General features: G+C 40.6%; 1 protein-coding gene across 1 annotated transcript in view; it reads right to left on the bottom strand.

Annotated features, from left to right (window-relative positions):
• LOC134443953 (testican-1-like) overlaps positions 1 to 14,148 on the bottom strand; it is a 126,331-nt gene that overhangs the window by 6,997 nt on the left and 105,186 nt on the right. The window contains exon 7 of the mRNA XM_063193462.1: positions 847 to 960. Within this exon, the coding sequence (XP_063049532.1) occupies positions 847 to 960 (114 nt within the window). The remainder of the gene's footprint in view (positions 1 to 846; positions 961 to 14,148) is intronic.

The following is a 14,148-nucleotide window of genomic DNA, read 5'->3' as shown; positions in this document are numbered from 1 at the left end:
AGAGAGAGAGGAAGAGGGAGAGAGATGTCGGTTTGTATGTGAGTGTGTGAGACAGAATGCATCTTTGAGTGTGTAGATAGTACTAGTTCAAATGAGCAAAATGTGTGTGGATTAGTCTTCAAAGTACAAAAAGCCAAACAACAAATTCATTCCAGCCATTTAAAATGCCCAGATGATTCTAATTAGCCTAATTCATCATCCAGACACAGGTAGCTAATTAATACAATTATCCAGCCTGTGCTCAGCTACACCCAGGACATGACAGGGCTGTAACTCTCCCATGCCAGGGATTCAAAACTAATCACAAAAATACAGGACACACACACACACACACACACACACACACACACACACACACACACACACACACACACACACACACACACACACACACACACACACACACACACACACACACACACACACACACAAACTAACGATGCAGATGCAAACAAACAAACTAAACACACACACGCTCTCTCTCAGATACACACAGATTCCAGCTCGCCTTGTTTTTTGGCTTTGTTGGTTTGACAAAATTATTTGGTCTCTACATTGTGATATATAAAGTATTACAGAGTGAAACTATTGAGAGGCAGGAAGGTAGATGAAAAATACAGTTGCAGCCAGGCAAGAACAGAGTTGATCACACACCTGGGTAATCTACCTCCATCTCTCAATTTGTTTGATTTATTGTTCTGACAGATGAAGAAAACTCATAAAGTTTTCCCCTCTCACACAATAAAACACGCATGCACGCACATACGCATTCCCTTTCTCACGCACAGCACGAAGACACGCACAGACGCATGCACCGAAACACACACAAATACAAACAGCACTCACGGCTTTGCGTGTTGTCACTGGATTTCTTGAGGTCTCTGTTGGCATCCTGGTGCAGCACTCCAAACCAGTCCTTGAGGCGCGAGGCCAGACTACGCAGGTCACTGTCTGTACACACTGCAAAGACAGGAAAACAGAAAGCAGGGCATGTTAAAGCAACGCTATTCACTTAAGGTCACCGTCTGTACAATCTTGAAAGCATGAAACAGAAAGAAGGACATAGGCCTACTGTGTTGAGCAGAGACTACTTAGGCCTATTTATAAGTCACTGTCCTGGTATAAGTAGGGTAGATTCAACAGACGTTTTATATCGGGTCATATTCAGACGCAGACGGCAAAGACAGGAAACAGAAAACAGGGCATGTTAGTGGAATGCTATTCATATAAGGTCACCGTCTGCACATACTTTGCAGACAGCAAACAGAAAGCAGGACAGACTGTATTGAGCAGAGACTACGTATTTACAAGTCACTGCCCTGGTGGTGTAAGTAGGATATATTCAACAGAGACTTTTTATATCAGGTCATATTCCAATTCAGACTGCAAAGACAGGATACAGAACGGGACACATGTAAAACAGAGACTCAAACTGTCTCTACAGACTTTGTAGACAGGAAACTTGTTAAACACAGACTCTTGGCCTATTGAGGTAGGCATTATCACGCCAAGCACACCAGGAGTGCGTTTCTCAAAAGCGTTGTTGCTAACTAATTTAGCAACTTACTTGTTTGCAATGCAATTTCACATTGACAACCTAAGTTGCTAACTGGTTAGCAATGATGCTTTCGAGAGACAGGGTCCAGGGCTGGAAGCTCTCCAAACACAGAGGTGAACATGTTGAATTCAGGTGCTGGTTAGACGCATGTGTATATTATTTGTGTCTGTTCACACACCGTGTGGATAGAAATGAAAAAGTCCACTGTGACAGGTGCATTTTAGCCTCCTGAAAGAAAGGAGTTTTCAAAAGAGTAATCTAACTAAAACTCAGTTTACGTGCAAACTGCGTTTTCAGAAACATCCTTACACCTGCAAACATCAGAGAGTGAAAATCCTGGCATTCTTTATTTCAACTGATTTATTGAACCAGATAATCCTTAGGAAGAAAAGTAAAAGTAAGAGTAATCACTTGTATTGTTTTCAGACCATAGGAAGGCAAAATACCTCTCAACACGTTTACTTTTTCAATGGATATCTTTCTGCCTCTGTCCAAACATCATTATAGAGGCAAAGATCCTTTTACATTTTCACAACACAATTTACTTTTTCTCATTCTTTCCTAGAGCAATAGCTGGACATTGTGATATACACTGGAAAATCAATGGAGATGTTCTTTAGGAGTGTTTATTCTTCCTAAGATCACTGGTATATTGAGGATTGCCAATGGAAAAACAATCAAGAAATCTGGTCCAGTCGGGTCTGTTTCTACAACTAACTGCCTAAACAAATCCATACCCTTCTACATAACTGTATCCATCTACACAATCGTTTGCCAGTTCTCATTCATTGATAGATTGATTGATTGATTGATTGATTGATTGATTGATTGATTGATTGATTCATTCATTCATTCATTCATTCATTCATTTATTCAATCCATCCATCCATCTATCCATCCATCCATCCATCCATCCGATTCATTAAAATTTGACGCTACGTAGCCACATCTGAAGCCAAGTCACCATCACAGGTACTTATTATTTTGAAATACCAGATATGAAGCAAAAAAGCAAAAATGATAGAAACTGTGCAATAAAATACAGCAGCGAAAACCAAGGCCTCAAGGAATGAAGCACACCACAGTGGAAGTCAAGGTCACAAAAAGGGAATGAGAAAGCATAAATATTAGACGTACACAGGGAGAGCTGATCCTGGTACAACTATGGCTGGCTGACTGACTGACTGACTGGGGTATCTCAGATTCATCTCTCACTGCTCGTGTCCAATATCCCCCCCAGGCCACACAGTGCATCTGGATCAACACAAAACTCTTTCCAATACTTGGGATGTACGGCCAATCTAGTATCTCTGTGTGTGTGTGTGTGTGTGTGTGTGTGTGTGTGTGTGTGTGTGTGTGTGTGTGTGTGTGTGTGTGTGTGTGTGTGTGTGTGTGTGTGTGTGGGGGGGGGGTCCTGGCACCTGGCTGTCTATCTGTGTGTGTGTGTGTGCAGTCGAAAAAGAAGAAAAATAAATCCTGAAAAGAGGTCCTGGCCATATCTAAATCCAACAAGGCAGCTCAGAACAGAAACCCAATCCAAATGTTGCACCTGCTCCAATATTAATTTCATCAGCAGTACTCTCTCTCTATGTTTTTCCCTCCGCTCAGCTCCACCCAATACCTTCTCAACAGCATGCATGCACGTGCACTCACACGCACACGCACGCACACACACACACACACACACACACACACACACACACACACACACACACACACACACACACACACACACACACACACACACACACACACACACACACACACACAGCTTCTCTCCAGCACAGAGCAGCACACATTCCAGATTTCATCAATTGCACTAGTGAGTGGCCAAGATGATTTCAAGGCTTCATTTCCTTAATGAGGAGACTGTTGCAGCTCTGACTGTGAGGCTGAGTGTGAGGATTGACTGGCTGACCTACAAACTGAAAGTCCACCTGTGTGTTTGAGTGAGTGAGTGAGTGAGTGAGTGAGTGAGTGAGTGAGTGAGTGAGTGAGTGAGTGAGTGAGTGAGTGAGCGAGTGAGTGAGTGAGTGAGTGAGTGAGTGAGTGAGTGAGCGAGTGAGTGAGTGAGCGAGCGAGTGAGTGAGTGAGCGAGCGTGCAAGCGTGCGCGCGCGAGAGAGAGAGAGAGTGAGAGAGAGAGTTTGTGTTTATGCAAGGTTGTGTGTGTGGGGTTAGGGGACAGTTCCATGCTGAAATTATCATTCTGTCTCAGAACCATCAGCCTGTCCGATAGACTATATCGACCCACTCGTTTGACAGGAAGGATTTCCTCATCTCTGTCTCTCTGTAGTGAGTGTGTGTGTGTGTGTGAGTGTGTGTGTGTGTGTGTGTGTGTGTGTGTGTGTGTGTGTGTGTGTGTGTGTGTGTGTGTGTGTGTGTGTGTGTGTGTGTGTGTGTGTGTGTGTGTGTGTGTGTGTGTGTGTGTGTGTGCGTGTGTGTGTGTGTGTGTGTGTGTGTGGTTCCCATTCTCGTACTAATTTCCACTGGGCTCTGACAGCCCTCTGCTTTATTGCATCATATCCTGTATTCACTGCCCCAGGTAACACTACGGCTTCTTCACCAGCCCTCCCCCTTTCCATTCTTTCACTTCTTTCTCTCAATTTATTTCACCCCATCTAGAACATATTTTTTCCTTCACTGTTTCTCTCTCCATCCCTTTCTGTCTATATTCTCTTTTATCTTTTTCTTTCCCCACTGCCCAACCTCTCTCTGGTTCTTTCTTTCTTAGTTGCGCTCATTCTGTTCTTTCTGCCCCCATGAGTGTCTATAATGGTCACACTACTTCCAGGTTGCTTGAGCTCTGGCTGTCATCGCTCTTTCTGTCTCACTTAGCCTCTCTCTCTATGTCTCTCTCTATGTCTCTCTCTGTCCTTTTCTTCTTTTCCACCTTTTTTTCCTCACCATCTGTGCTCCACACGATCGGTAAAAGTACCAGATCTGAAGGTCTGAAGCCCTGCAGTTCACAGGAGGAAGCCTCCTGCGTATACGTTCTCTCTCTCTCTCTCTCTCTCTCTCTCTCTCTCTCTCTCTCTCTCTCTCTCTCTCTCTCTCTCTCTCTGTGTGTCAGAGAGTGTGTGCGAGTGTGCGTGTGTGTGTGTGTGTGTGTGTGTGTGTGTGTGTGTGTGTGTGTGTGTGTGTGTGTGTGTGTGTGTGTGTGTGTGTGTGTGTGTGTGTGTGTGTGTGTGTGTGTGTGTCTCCCATTCTCCTGCTAGTTTCCACTGGGCTCTGACAGCCCTCTGCTTTATTGCATCGTATCCTGTGTTCACTGCCTCAGGTAACAACACTGCTTCTTCACCCAGCCAGCCAGCCTCTCTCTCTCTCTTTCACTCACTCTCTCCTCTCTTGACTTCTGTTCTGCCCTTCTCCCTCTCCCCCTGTCACTCGCATTTCTCTCTCTCTCTCTCTCTCTCTCTCTCTCTCTCTCTCTCTCTCTCTCTCTCTCTCTCTCTCTCTCTCTCTCTCTCTCTGGTCTCAGTGCCAGACTCAGATAAGTCCCTGCTGAGTTCATAGGCCATGTAAGCAGAGGATGTAAGCCACCAGACTCTAAGTATGTATCAAAGCACACTTTCTCAGCAGGACACAGACATACACAGTCACTGTCACAGACAGGCAGACAGGCAGACAGGCAGACGGACAGACAGACAGACAGACAGACAGACAGACAGACAGACAGACAGACAGACAGACAGACAGACAGACAGACAGACAGACAGACAGACAAATGCACACATGTACACACACACACACACACACACACACACACACACACACACACACACACACACACACACACACACACACACACACACACACACACACACACACACACACACACACACACACACGCATGCTCTCTCTCTCTCTCTCTCTCTCTCTCTCTCTCTCTCTCTCTCTCTCTCTCTCTCTCTCTCTCTCTCTCTCTCTCAGACACACTCACACACCACACACCACACACACAACACACACACACACACACACACACACACACACACACACACACACACACACACACACACACACAATGATGATAGTAATAGTAATAGAATTGAAATATTATATAGTATTATATTATTATTGTTATATATTTATTTATTTAGGCCTATATATGTATTTATTTAATTATTAATTAATAGGGCTGTCAGTAGATTAAAAAAAAAATCTAATTAATTACAGAATTTGTAATTAATTAATCTAATTAATCGCACTTACTCGTATGTTCTTTTCATGACGCGAAACAAAACATGTACTGCAGACTTACTTTAATACGAGGGTATTAGTGACATCCAAACTGTGTAGGCCTACACTGCAAAAAATTAAAATCTGTACAAGTGTAATATACTTGAATTCAGCATTTTTGTCTCATTATACTTGTTTTTGAAAGTTTTTTCTTGGTAAGACTGAATATTGTTAAGATTATTTTTCTTGTTTCAAGAAAATTCTGCTTTTTTTATCCTACTTAGATAATAAAACTAATTCTGAGCAGCTTTTTTCTTAAAATAGCACCCATACTGACAGTCGCATTAACATTTAGACTGTGAGTACATTTTTACTTGTTTCAAGACAATAAGACAGTCCATATTAACCTGTTTTAAGAGCTGACCCCATCTCATTAAGACATGCCTGCTAATCAACTGTGATAGCATTCAAATTGATAGGGTCATTGAGATTGCTTTCATTGATTTAGCTTTGAGATTCTGAACCTCACTAGTGAACCATTTACTGTTTGCAGAGCAAAGTAAACAAATACACCATAAGCACTGTGCATCATAGATAAGTTTATTATAATAGAAGCCTTAAGGAGTAATGTACATAAAGCAAACAATTTCCTCCGTCATTCCCTCATTTATTGTGATACATCACATCTTCCCATACAACAAAACGTCAGGTCATATTTTCTTAAAACATACGTTTTAGTATTGAAAGGTACAGAGTAGTATGCGGTGTAATCGGGTAGTTTTTCTAGATCAATGAACTCTGTTGCTTGTGCAGCATTTGGAACAGAAATTTCATAGGATTGTAAATCTGTATCCCATTTCACTGTGTCAAACACTTGATATTCACAGCAAAATAATGATGAATCAATAACATAAATATTACTTATTAGTCCAAAAATAGGGAGGCCATCATTTGAGTCTGTGATTATTAAAGTCTTTCCACTAATGTACTTGTTGCCATTAAGGGACAACCATTTCACAGAGATAACATGATGGAAACTGTCAATATTCAAAAAATCTCTAATCTTTGAACTGACATATGCCTCTGCGGTCTCTGAAACCTTTGATGTGGGGCCTAATTCCTTTTCATGAGCAAATATATTGTTTGTTTGATAGGTACTTTCGATAATTTTACTATGATTTACAAGAGATTTGCAGACATTCTTATAATTTAATTTAGAGGCCCACTGTTTAAAATAACAATGCTTAGACTCAAACCTCATGCACATGTGTCTCGTCAAAGGACCCAGTGCTTCAATTTGTGAAGGCAAATGTAGCATATAATGTTGCTTAGGAGTTATGTTGTTGTCTGGGAAAAGTTGCCTGAATTGTTTCAGATGCTGCTCTATCATTACTCTCAGTTTTTTTAAGGTTTCCGTCATCACAATAGGAGCAAAAAGAATGTGAGTTATTTCAATTAATTCTATGATAAACTGTACATAGACATTGTCCTTGATGCTATTCATAATAAAAGGGAATACCTTCAGAAATATCAGCATCTGCCCAGAGGACTGTTTTAGTTTGTAATCATTAGATGCCATTGTATTGACACTGATTGGACATGGTTTGTCTTGTATGTCCCTATTTGAATATGGAAAACCTTGTATACCTGAATTTATAGAGTCTAGATCAATATGCCCTGACAAAATAATGTGCTTCAATGCACATTTTATTTCATGTTGCACAACACCCTCAAGCATGATGTGCATTATATCTTGAGGGGTTTGTTGAATAAGATCATAGCCTGGAAAATCTAGGAGTTTACTCCTCCTGTTTATACCATAAGTTGTTCTCAGGGCATTTCTTAGAGAGTCACTGGCCCTCTCTATTTCCTGACACTGTCTAATGTGTTTCTCTATAGTTCTTCGGGTAAAACTATTTTCATCAAATTGGTTTTGCATTGTCTCAAAGTCACACTCACAATGCCTACACTTACTGAAAGCAAACCCAACTCCAGATTTAAACCCAGCTAGGTCATGTTGAGCAAGGGTATCGCCACATATTGATATTACTGCACCATATAATATAGTCTCACTATTTCCAACTTGAATGTTGACACCGTTGTACAGTTCCTTCAAATCCTGTTCAATTCTTGTTAATATAACATCAACACCAGCCTCTGAAATATCTTTAGCTTTTGCAATGGCAAGAAGTCTTATGGCAGCAAGCTTAGACCTAAACTTGGGGTTTATGTTTCCTACAGTATAATAAAACATGAGTAACTTATTCACAGGGGCATAGGGTCCTAGAGGGTTGCAGATTTCTATTTCATCAGAATACAAAATTAACTGTAAAGCAGTTGGCTTAACAGAAAAGAATGGATGAGTTCTGAAAAGGCTGCCATTCACAATGTCGCGGAGATATCCATTTTTATTACAATTTTCTGGTGGATTACTGACCATGCTAAAAAATCTAGGGTTGGTCATTAGTTGCTGTAGACTCTGGATGAGAGGAACATAGAAAAAAACTTTGTTTCTAATGGTAAGAATCCTTGAAGAGCCTCGCTTAACTCTACACAGTCTTTGTGAAATTACAACCTCCTCTGGTTCCACCGGTTTAAAAAGTTCCTGAATAGTTTGGTCCTGCATGTAAGATGTAGACAAGTTGGAAAAGGGATCTGGAAAACCGTCAAATGTTGCCAAAATCTCATTTCGGAGATGGTCAATGCTGACTGAAGGGTCATGTCTATCAAAGACATCCATCACTCTGTCCTGCAAGGTTCCTACAACAGCCATTTGTAACTGCTGGGTTTTCCCGATAATCCTGTTGGTATTAGCCTGTAGTGAAGAGACAAAAGAAGAGACAAAAAACATACTATTATGGCATTACAAAGACTAAGAATAACAGGCTATGGCTAAAAACATAAAATGTGTTGCACAAAATGAAGCAAAAATGTGATGTGTCCTCAGTAAATCACAATACTGTAATAACAATAGGCCTAATTAAATCACAAAAAAGCATATCCTACCCGAGAAAGACAGCATGTTTCACGGACATCCACGGTAAAGGCAGCTGCAAGTCTGGTCAATTCCTGTTCAAGTAGCAGATTCAGCTTGTTAAATGACTGTTGTCAAAGTAGTTTTTGCCAGTGCCATGTCCACTACACACAATGCATTTTGGGTTTGCTCAAATTCACAACTAAGTTTACACACACAGGTTTATGGATTATGCAAGTGGTTCCCAAAAATGTTTTGGGACCTAAGAATGGATTATTTATACAGTCAACATAATTGGCCATTACAGTAGGCCCTACCATAATTGACACACTGCCATCAGGGCTCACCTGCCCTTGACATGACCTACCCCAGTAATTTAGACTATGACAAACATTTATAGGTGCATGCTTTGAGCAGATGTCATTGGGCTTAACAAAAAAAAGTTTGGTTCTGGTTGGTTGTCAGGTTAAGTTGTGGACGGTAGGGTATGCCTATTTACTTACTTATTTATTTATTTACATGCTTTAACTGTAGCATAACTTCTCTACTACTTCCCTATCGCGTGGGCCTCCAACTGCAGACTATGTGCGTGGGGCAGATACACAATATAAAAGGACGGGAGGGACCCTCAGGTTAGCCTACTTAGCTTATGGATCAGAGCAGAGGGGAAATGTTATTGAAAGACTAAAGGAAAACGTAGGCAAAACATGACCCTTCCATCACACTGACTAAATGAAAGTCTTCTTCCAACAAGCCGAGACGATCATAACATTCATTAAACATCACAAGGCTACTTGTTGTCTCTATTGCATATGATACACTAGCCAATTGTGTGTAGGTCTCGGGTGCTGGGTAAGAATTAGAGTGTGCAAGATTGCTGTGAGGCAAATTGGTTTAACACTAGAACTACCAGGATTTTTCTGCCTACCTAGAAGTACCAGAGAGGGGTCATTTGACCCGGCGGCTTTTACCTAATACACTAATCACTCATTTTGTTATGGTAATGAGGCTGTTAGGGGCTGTGTGTGGGGTGAGGGGTGAGGGGGTCACACCTTACAGTGCTAACAGCCAAGACAAACAGGGACAGACAGCTTCTTCCCAAGGGCTGTCAGCCTCCAAAATCACCACAGGTAAATAGCAACTTGCATGAAGATATCAGCAGCAAAGACAGATTTTGTGTGGTGGACGGTGTGCTACAGTTTTTCTCCATTGGTTTGGCTCATTTCTTGAAACTGAGATGTCATTCTCAAAACATGGACAAATCCCAAAACTAATGTGCAGTTCCTCACAACAGAATGGCATTTATCATTGCTTTCATCAAATTTCAAATGCTTTTGTACATGTCTCAATCATTTAGTACATCCTTGCAAATGGCTATGTACAAGTATCCTACAGTTAACACAATCAGCTTACATTTAGTAGAATTTTCAAATGAATGTACCTTGCTGATCTATCCCAATTGGTTGATTCTCAGTGTAATGGTTGTCCTGAAAACATATCAGCACATTTTCTTCATATAAGTCATCAATGAACGTGTGAATGTCCCATGTGATCATGACGAATCATTTGAATGCAACCAGATAATGGTTGAATTACAGTTTTTCTCTATTGGTTTGGCTCATTTCTTGAAACTGAGATGACATTCCTATAACCATTGTGTCATTTGGCCAAACATTCTTACACTTCTGCACAACCGTTCAGATAACTAGCAAAATGTCATATACCTCCCAAAACACCACTAGCATCAGCACTAAACCGTCTCATAAATAAATAGTCAGCACGATATATGCCACTCAAATAGTGGCATGAATCCTTCTCAATTGCTTTGGCTCATTTGCATTCATTTAGTCCTTCTGTCAAAATAAACTGGATGGTTCAGCATAACTACATGGATCCTCATCACTCGCTCATATCACCCCAAAAACAGTTTAACCATGTGTCAAAACTAAATTTCTTCCCCATATATATCATCAGTACCCCCAAAATACATTGTCCCTTTGCCATTGTGTAAGCACTGCCAGTCAAAATGGTTAGGTGTTTTATCTACGTTCAGCTAACAGATTTCGTATGTATAAAAATGAAAAAGTGAGTGAAACCATTGAAGTTTGACAACAGATAATTTACCAAGGACATTTATCAGTAACTTTATTTGCTGTAAATTCATATACAGAAAGTAATGCCCATATATCACAGGTTTCTCATGGGTTTGGCTCATTTCTAAAAACAGAGATAACATTCTCAAAATAACATGGATAAATGCCAAAGCAACTTGCAATTGTTCAAAACAGAATGTCGTTTGAAAAAATGTCATGAAATTAGCCAAATAACAGAGGAAACTGTAGTATACACGGTTGTAAAATTATTTTCTACTAACTAGTAAAGCAACAATACCATCTGACCTGTTGAACACTGTCATGGATTTACTATGTAATGAAATTCTTAAAATATGATGTCCTTGACTGTTTTGGGAATTGCGTAGACCACTTTGCATATGATGACTTACACAATGAAATAATGCTGACGTGTTTTGGAGAGGGCAACCATTAGACTGAGAATTGTCTAATTCGTTTAGATAAGCAAGACCAATTTATTTGGAAAATGTGCTGAATGTATGCTGAATGTGTCAACTGAAGGGTATTTGTACATATCCATCTGCAGAGATGTACTAAACATTTGAGATATGTACAAAGCATTTGATATCTGATGAAAGCAATGAAAAATGCCATTCTGTTTTGGGAAATTGCAAGTTGGTTTGGGGATTTGTCCGTGTTGTTTTGAGAATGTCATGTCAGTTTCGAGAAATTAGCCAAACCAATCAAGAAAAACTGTAATGTGTGAATCTCCCATGCCATGTGACCATAACGACTCATGTGAATGCAACCTGGCAATTGTTAGATGGATAAATACCAGTGCATGTGGACTACTGCTTCATTTCCCTCAAGAATTTTGTGGTGAAAGAAGCTCCTCTCCAAGGAACGAAGATGCAGAGATACAGCACTCAACAGGCATTGGAAATGATCCACACACGCACACACACACACACACACTGTGTCTCAAGTGACAGCTGTGAGCTGCTAACAGCCACATTTCCACAACAAAAGGAGTGTCCGCAGGGGGTCCAAAGGGTCAAATGACCCTCTTGTGGGGCTTTTAGGTAAAAAGGTCAATTGACCCCTCCGTGGTAGTTCTAGTGTTAAAAAGAAAGAGCTACAGCGCTAACAAGTATGTTGCAGCATAATAACGTGGGAACATCTACAGTGCGTAACTCAGTGTAGAACTAATGACATCGTTGGCCTTTTCTAGGCGGATGCAGACACTTGCTGTGTATAGCTATTAGCCAGATGCGACTGCCAACCAGAACCAAAAGAAAAAACGTCTAGGCCTTACAACACCGATTGATTTGGATTCATTCATTACAAACTGTTGAAGCAAAATTCAACCAATGTTTGTGCCTACCTTTTCCTTGTTAGGCTGTGGTTCAATCCCCCCGCTCTCTTGGCAAGCCTCATCTTGTCTTAAGTCATCCTGCGTTGTGTCCCGCCTCATATTGGTAGTTGGAGTTGAATCTTGAACTTGGGTAGCTGCCGGAGTAATACAGTTGGAAAAAATAGGTAGGCCCATGTCGAAGTGTTCACCACCATGGCACCTTGAGCTAACAGGAATGCAATCCCTGGGTGGACGACCATTGGCGAGGTACGCTGCATGCCTACGCCTAATGTGATAATAGAACGAATTAAATACTCGGTATTCTTCTGTGCACCCATCGATTCCACAAATCACACGGAAATTTCTACTACGTCCATGCGCCGTGTTAATATGGCTTAAAAACACTTTTAAGGTCAGTGCCATAAATGCAAAGCAAATCACACATCGCCATCCAGCCATATTCACCGAGTGTTCAAAATTATATGCATTGAGGATGTGATTAGATTGATAGGAGAACCTGCGCTTTCGCGCGATGGACAATTCCATACAAAACAGTGGAGGGGGGACTGACCTAATGTGAATCGTGTGATTGCAGATTGCACCCAGCCTTTTTTCCACAAATATTCAATTTCTTTTTCAAAACTGGGGAAGAAGATGTTATTGACTCCTATAGTTGACTACTTCGTAATCACAAGTCTTTTATTTTATTTTACAATTACATACTCTCCCGATTCGCATTGACTTGGATTCGCCTAAGGACTTAGCTTCCGCTGGGAAAAATAGCACGTTCTTTTCACGCGGGCTGACTGCAAGAAGGACACGACTCAGTCGAAGTCAGAGGACCAGAAGACAAACTATCAGGTGTGTATGAAACTTAGACCATAAATGGCTGTAGATTATTAAATAAAATATTATTTGCCTACATTTTTAACAGACTCGAGGTTCCGGGGAAAAAAAACAATTGGAAAGGGGGTTAAAGCTTAGTGCACCTTGCACAATATCCAGATTGCTAATGCTAACTACCTTTGATGCTGTATCTAGCATGTCATGGTAACCTCGCACGATATTTTGTGTTCGGTCAATTATATGTTATACATGCACATGCTGTCTTTTGTTGGCAATGCTTGGCACGAATGACATCGTGAATCCCCAAGTGAAAGGTTTCCCTTTTTGTTGCATGTTGACACGTGGGGCGGTCATGGCGACATCGACCTCGCATTGGCAATTTCTGGTCTCAATCACGCGGTCGATTACTTTGACTAAGTAAGCGGCTATACTCCAAGTCCGCCGAACATAATTTTAAGTGTTAATGATTATACTTCACCAAAACAATTCTGCCTGGTTTAAAGGGTGACTCAGCACGGTTTTCTGTCTTAATATAGTTTGAATGTTTTGCCAACTTTTTGTTTTTAATTCGCAGTTAAGCAAGTGAGTTGTTTCAACTGGCATAAGGACGGCATGGAGAAGTTGGACTCTGTGGCGAAAGACATCTTAAGGAGTAAGCATGATAACGTGATACAGCGATGATGGTGCTCATTGACTGTGTCGATTAATCATTTTTTGCATCTTAAATTTCATTTAAATTATAGTTAATTACAATAACTCGATTTTATCATTTGTGTATCTTAAATTTAATTTAAATTATAGTTAATTACAATAGGCTCAATAGGCTAATGTGAATCTTGCTGTTAGTAACAAAAGTGAAAGTAACCTTATGGATCAATCTTGGCGTCAGCTGTGCTGTCTTTATACAGTTTTGTTCGCCCTAGTCTTAATGCATTCCAAAAGCTCATAGGCTAACAGTAGACTTAAGCCACAACAAATTACTGCTAATGGTAAACTAAAAAAAAAACATTTTAATCAGAGATACTTCTCTCTTAATCTTCAATAGATCTCCCAAACACCCAAACTAATGTTAAATGATAGTCGCTGGGGCATCAGTGAACCTCATCTGTTGATTAATCTAATTTATCTGATATTACTTTTGTCTCTTATTTGTGAAACAGCTGC

This window comes from Engraulis encrasicolus, unplaced genomic scaffold, assembly GCF_034702125.1.
Source record: "Engraulis encrasicolus isolate BLACKSEA-1 unplaced genomic scaffold, IST_EnEncr_1.0 scaffold_40_np1212, whole genome shotgun sequence".
NCBI classification, from domain to species: Eukaryota; Metazoa; Chordata; class Actinopteri; order Clupeiformes; family Engraulidae; genus Engraulis; species Engraulis encrasicolus.
The sequence above is the reverse complement of the archived record's forward strand: the minus strand, read 5'-3'. Positions and strand labels throughout refer to the sequence as shown.